The sequence below is a fragment of the Diabrotica virgifera genome, chromosome 4 (genome assembly GCF_917563875.1).
Source record: "Diabrotica virgifera virgifera chromosome 4, PGI_DIABVI_V3a".
In the NCBI taxonomy this organism is placed as follows: domain Eukaryota; kingdom Metazoa; phylum Arthropoda; class Insecta; order Coleoptera; family Chrysomelidae; genus Diabrotica; species Diabrotica virgifera.
In genome coordinates, this window is record NC_065446.1 from 54,440,123 (window position 1) to 54,447,514 (window position 7,392).

General features: G+C 33.2%; 1 protein-coding gene across 1 annotated transcript; it reads right to left on the reverse strand.

The window, feature by feature from the left end:
* Positions 1-1,153: 1,153 nt before the first annotated feature.
* Positions 1,154-3,091, reverse strand: LOC126883576 (uncharacterized). Its single transcript, XM_050649223.1, has one exon. It carries the CDS (start codon positions 3,089-3,091, stop codon positions 1,154-1,156), a length of 1,938 nt encoding a protein of 645 aa, XP_050505180.1.
* Positions 3,092-7,392: the final 4,301 nt, after the last annotated feature.

Below are 7,392 nucleotides of genomic sequence, written 5' to 3' on the forward strand. Positions count from 1 at the left end.
GTATGTTAAATGGTTAGGATTGGATAGCAATCACAACAGCTGGATTACTAGTTCAGATGTAGTTTAAGGATCTATATTTCGATACGCCGCGTAGACATACATTTTTTAGAAAATGCTGACAATTACACGCAAAGAGTGGGGGATTGAAAAAGTATAAATTCTCTCAGCAACCATCCGTCACATTCAGTTTGAGTTTCTCCAACCGACTTGTGTATTCAGTTGCAACAGCAGTAATATGGCTTCTCAAGATAGCGGATACGAAAGTGAAGAGACAATTATCTACGACGCTGAATTAGATCGAGTACTGGAAAAATATGAAGAAGCTGCCAAAGATGAACCATATTATTTATTGGAAACTACCTATCCAATAGGATGTTTTCACATAAAAATTGGTCTATCTCCAGCTCGACAGTTTTCTCCATCCATTATTCTGTACCAACATGGTAAATGTACAAGAATCAGTTTAAACACATTCGAGTGGACTACCCTAATTGAGATGTTTATACAAATTATGGAAGAATTTTTCATACCACCTTTGCCGACCTATGCCGATGAGTATGATCCAATCGAATTTGAGTGTGGTGATTTCTGCAAACTAAGACAATTGGTAATGGAAAATGTAAAGTTCCTGACTATCGAGAAACATGGAATCGAATATTATTTATGTGAAGATGATGTAAGCCAGATCCTGAGAGCAAACATTGATTTAGTGTCTCAACGAGTGTCGTTATTGGATAATTTACAGTTTTTTTCGTATTATAGAAATGTTGTACGTTTTATTCAAAACAATTGTAAAGCTAGTACTAGTTTATATGGTCCGCTTGAACTTTTAACTGCGTTTTGTGAAATTTCTCCAGATACTTTGTTAAGTCAAGCTTTAAATGAATATGTATGGTATTATAAAATTAAAGTTGTAAATGATTTGGATAATTGTGAATAAATAATATTAATAAATATGATGTCTTTTATTTTTATCTAACATAAATAAAACGAACAAAAATCAAGATTAGACAAGTTTATTAATAAAAAATTACATTATACAATGGATATTATATTTTTTTATATACAATTTACAAAAACTTAGCGATAAGTGACCTTTTCTTTTTTCTGTTTTAAGTAGCCATTAAGCATTTTCATAATAACAAAAAAAAAATTACGAAATATTAGAATGCCCCCACGGAAGCGTATTAAATGATTTTGGTATTAAGTACCGCTTGTCGTCATAAGGACTTAGGGCTGTTTTGGACTGTTCGATGCTAAATACTGAATGTTGATACGACCGAATACATCTTTGGCTTGCGTTTTGAATTTTGAATTCTTTAAGACATTTTTCATAGTCTTCGTACGTAATTTTATTTCGAACGACATTATATTTCACTCCTTTTGCCTTTTTGGTTATTCCCAAATTGTTTACGTCGCTTTCAATTCTCTCTTTGTTTAGTTGTTTTCGTTCCAGGCGTTGTCTTTCTTTTTCCCTCTCCACGTCTGTTATTTGCATTTTAAATGTGTACATTTTTGATCTTAGCCCTATAAAATGTGTAATTATTTTCCCATTTGCCTCATCCTTCATTAATCCAGGGATTTTTTTATTTAATCGTTCTATGTCATATGGGTTATTTTCGGCGTAGTCGGAGGTATCGAATTTGCTTGGATATGCTTTTAAAACCTCTCTATATGCATCTGAACATTGCAGTTCATAAATAAAGCTGTCTGTGTCCATGTACAGCAATGAACAGTTTTCTTCTCCCATCGTTGGAAGCATAAAGTTATAATGAAAATCGTACATACATAATTTGGATATATCAAGGATTGCTGCGCCTATATACAGGGGTTTATTAAAGCATACTTCTGATTTTTTCAGTTCGATAGCCACCAAATTCTCATGAAAGATCGTTCGACTATGAAATCGACTACTTGCAATCAAATTTTTGGCTCCGTACCTTCCATGCCATTTTTTACATAATTTTACGATACGATGACGTCTTATGTTCTCCATTGTCTTACCGAACACAGCATTATTCATTAATTTAAAGAGATTTTTTTCGAAGCTACTTGTGGCTGCTGTTCGTAAGTTGGTGTTTAACTCAATATATGGTCGCAGCCACGCAGATTGTTTAAATTTCAACACTCTGTGTATCTTTGTTAAAATTAAACCGTTCTCTAATGCCTGTTTAAGATTTCTATAATGAATAATATATTTTGTTTTGTGATATAAGGTCGGTATTAACTTTGGCAATTTTGAACCGGGCGGAATGCGGTGTTCGGCAGCAAATGGAAAATCTTTGTGTTTATCATGCAATTCGCGTGGATACTCCAAGTCAACTTGGAAAAAATAGCCCTCTTTCGCATCATTTGGTATTGACATAATATCAATATGACCTTCGGGAAGATTAGTGGATTTTGATGCAACACCAAATTTGGTACCATCTTCAATCCATTTGAATCCTCCTATTGGTAAAGCCTCGCTCATGGCCCAGCCATACAGATTATTCACGTCTAAATACATGATGTATTTAGAGGGTTGTGTGGGGTCATACGTCGACATGTATTTGTTGTTGGCCTCCGAATACCTGTTGCTGCAAACAGATATTCCGCCTCTTATGGCTTTTTCCATGAACAAAATCATATCCACATCTTTTAGCAATTCTAATTTACATTTTGTGTATCTCAGCATACAATCCCACGTGTATCCTGGCATGGTATAATACCAAGCAGGATCTAGTTTATACGTGTCTCGACATTTTTGTCGAAACTGCTCAAACACATCAGCCAGCAGCAGAATATCTGTTTTCAAATACAAATCGCTGTATTCACCCAAATTTTTACAATTAAATTTATTCCAAACACTCTGCGCATGAGCATACTTCTCTTCACTAATATATTCATTATTTAGCTTATTATAAAAATACCTAATGTTGGGTAAAGAAGTTTCATCTAATTTTTCCACACTATCGATATAATCGTAACAAAATACTCCTTTACAAGTTAACAAATTGAATGTATCATCATCTAAATGACTAAATTCTCGTTTTAAAATCTTCTTTTCCGATGTGTCTAAAATTGATGCTAATTCGTCGAGTGAAGCTCCCATAAATCTTAGTGAATCAATAAATCGTAATTTAATTTGGTGTTCGTCAGAGTGTAATGTAAATGAAATATATTTTTCTTTATTAATGGGAAGTAAGCTCAAGTGTCCATGTTTGCATAAATCAATAATCATAAAATGCGAATCGTAACCACTAAAATTGTGAAAAACCACGGGAACAACAAACAATTTTTTAAAGTTTAAATTACATGCTTGGTGCGCAACTCCACGTACCTGTCCGGTAAAATGGTCGTGGTCTACTACAATTGTATCTGTTGTCAAAAAGCGTTTCTCACAAATATGGCACACCGTTGCTCCCTTTGTGTTAGGCTTTTCGGCGATAGGTATAATTGTTTTCAACTTGGAATTTACAAATTTGGAAATTTCAGCCATTTCTTTTGCAAACCACTCCATGCAATTTTCACCTCTATAGCTCTTAAAATAAGATAAACTGTCATCGTAAGCACATTTAAAATAATAACCTGCACTAAAAGGTACATGTTTCTGATATTTTGCTGTTTTACTCAATTTGACATTGGAATCCGTAAAATTATGTAATTGGCATTCAAAATCGGCATAAACTATAAACGGAGTTGTTTGTTTGTACGTAAAATTTCGAAAAGCCACATGATCATATTTAGGAACAGTCATTTTGCATTTATTCATATCCGAACACATTTCTTCATGTTCTGCTAGTTTGCATACACTGTTAAAATAGTTTAAACAACGATCGCAAATATGTGTTTTCCGGTGTTCCTTGGTTAATTGTGACTTTACTAATTTCCCTAAATCTTTAATCCAACAATAATGAAAACGTATTTCCGTCTGATCGTCATCTTCTGGAGGAGCATCGTAATCATTTAATTTTGGAAAATATTTATCTTGCACAAGAAGCAAATTAACATGCTTTTCCAACTTTGTTGGTGTCAGTCTGGCAGGTACTACTTCGTAAAATTGTTTGTCCTTAACTATATTTAATTCTAATACGAAAACATTGACTGATATGGCGTTTAGTTTTTCGAATTTTGAAATTTGATTTAATGGCATTGGGCTTTCTAATTTGTCCGTTTGAAAAATAGTAGAATAATGTGGATATTTGGATATTCTTTGTGGATTTGTAGTAACAGGATACAAAGCACTAACTATTGACCAATAAAAGCATGCTTGATCAAAATTACGAACATTGATACAAGCCTTTTTATTACTAATCTCTTGTGGCAAGTCAATGAAGGACGAACCGTTTCCTATGTCCACTCTATTAATATTAACCTCTAATGAAATTACTTTAGACAGCGCGGCTCCTGAATCTTTTTCTGCAAATTCGGACAGCTTTGTATAAATTTTATCTTTAACCTTTTTTACGAAACCAAAGATGTAAATCGGTCGATGTATCTATAATAGCATTTTTCGTATTAAAATATTTTAAATCTACACTTTCACTATCACTTGATTTTTTAATGAACTCCCCGCAAAATGCAGTATTGACTTTAAGTATTCTATGTGTTTTCAAAATAATTTTAATTTTGTTGCTAAAAACAGTATAAGCATCCTCTAAAAATTGGCCAATGTCCTTATGAGTTAAATTTACTATTACACCGGTTTTAATTCGACTGGCAAAACACGACATAACATTTTCCCATTTAACTCTATTGCGTAATTTTGAACTAAACCCCATCCCAACATGTTTATTATTGAAATTTAAAATAATTTGTCTAAAATGCTTAAAATGACCTATGCTAGTTTGCAATTTTCTAACTGTTCCAATGGGCAGCTTATTGTTTTTAATTACTTTATTGCATCTCCAAATTTGGCTATTTAAACGTCTTGTCCACACTTTACGGTCCCTATCAGTGAATTTGTCAAAAATTATTTTACGAAGCTTTTTAATAATGTGAAGCAAATCATCAGACTGTTTAATCACTTGTTTATGTTGCATGGCTACTTAAACACAAAAGATACAAGAAAGAACAAGATCACTTACCCTTTTTTCCTTTATTCTAATAGTTAGTTGCCTATTATCTCAAATTTGGCCGATGGGTGGTGGTATCCGGTATCGATTAGTCCTCGAAATATAATGGAATACTTCTTAGTTGCAAAATCAGAGATGAATGGAGTATATACGTTTGTGACTCTATTTGGCAGGAACACAACGTTCTCCTCCAGTTCCAGCAAAACTACTTGGCCAAATTTATTTTTCACCAGTTTGGCGTCTATTACTTTTTGTGGCTCGTTTATTGGTAGTTCGTTTAATTTAATTATTGGTTTACGATCTGCAACCAAGGAAACGGCATTTATTTTTGTTAAATCCATCTAAAACAATAAGAAACAATTGCTAGAAAACGTGCACAAATCTTACTATTTTCCTATAAATAATAGTTTAGAGAAAACAAAATCCACAGAAGTACGTAACAAAAAAGAGACATTAAAAAACAAAAAATCGATAATTTACATTAACAAAATTATGTGATCGTGTAAAAATAGGAAATTATGAATTGTGAAGACCGACAAAAAATTGGGAACACAGAGAAATAGAAAGCAGTAATCCACAAATTATTAAAGAAGAGGAGAAGGGAAATTCTTTGCACGTAATTATTTTAAAACTACATAGATAAAAGAAACACAAATATATAGAAGGCCGGCAAAAGAAAATTGGGGAGAGAGAAATAGAAATAGTCCACAATTATTAAAGCAGAGTAGACGTGAATTTTTTTGCACGTAATTATTTTAAACATTGATAAAAGAACCACAAGTACATAATACTAACACAAGAACTTACTTAAAAAAATATTTAAAACATGACACACAAGTACACACTACATACACATAAAAAATATTTAATATGAACAACAAAGATAGCTCACCTTGATTCAATATTTATCACTGCACTGCGAACTAACTAGCGACACGTTCGGAAACTGTGGCTCGGGCACAATTGGTGTACTTTATGCCTGTCGGAAACTCAATGAACTGGCTATCCCCCGATTTCTATTTATATAGTAGGTTAATCTGATGACGCATTAAAATTTACATGTATGTACTTGCAGGATTGTTTGAAACGACATGTGCATATTATTGCTAGAGTTTGCGGTTTTGATTTCCGTTATTAATGCGTCGTGTAGAATGTGCTGTGTCATAATAATAATGAAATCGTATACTAAAAAATATAATTGATGCTTTTTTTTTACGGTCATTGCCAGAAACACCTTGCAAATTTTACACGACTCGTTAAAACGGAAATTAAAACTGCAACTTCTAGAAATAATATTCACATGTCTAATATTGCATTTTAACCTGATATTGCAAAAAATATAATCGTTGCTTTTTTTGCGGTCATTGCCCTACATTCTTACTATTTTGCAGTATCATGTTACAGGTGTAATATGATATTGCTTCCGCTGACACATTCGTTTTGTGTGACTAATGAAATTCTATTTAATACTTAGTATTAGATGTACATTTTATGAATAATGAACTCGTATTTAATTTCTTCTTCTTTGTGTCAAGCCATCTGTCAATTCTTCTTCTTTTCGGTGTGTCAATTCTTCTTCTTTTTTCCGGTTTGTCAATTCTTCATTGTGTTGTGCCATTGTTACTTCTTCTTCTTTTCGTTTGTCACTTCTTCTTTTTTTCGTTTGTCATGCTGTCAATTCTTCTTCTTTTCGGTTTGTTAATTCTACTTTGGGTCGAGCCATCGTCACTTCTTCTTTTCGTTTGTCACGTCACCTTCTTCTTCTTCTTCTTTTCCGCAGCCGTCAATTCTTCTTCTTTCCGGTTTGTCAATTCTTCTTCATTTTGTTAAGACATTGTCACTTCTTCTGTTAGTTGTCATGTTGCTGGCAATTCTTCTTCTTTTTTTCGTTTGTCATGTCAACTCTTCTTCTTTTCCGCAGCTGTCAATTCTTCTTCTTCTTTCCGGTTTGTCAATTCTTCTTCATTTTGTTAAGCCATTGTCACTTCTTCTGTTAGTTGTCATGTTGCTGTCAATTCTTCTTCTTCTTTTCGTTTGTCATGTCAACTTCTTCTTTTCCGCAGCCGTCAATTCTTCTTCTTCTTTCCGGTTTGTCAATTCTTCTTCATTTTGTTAAGCCATTGTCACTTCTTCTGTTAGTTGTCATGTTGCTGTCAATTCTTCTTCTTCTTCTCGTTTGTCATCTCAACTTCTTCTTTTCAGTTTGTCATGTTGATGTCAATCCTTCCTCTTCTTTTAGTTTGTCATGATGCTGTCAATTCTTCTTCTTTATTTCGTTTGTCACGTCATACGTCAAATGTCACGTTCTGTTAGGCACTATACGGAAAAGAAGAAGAAT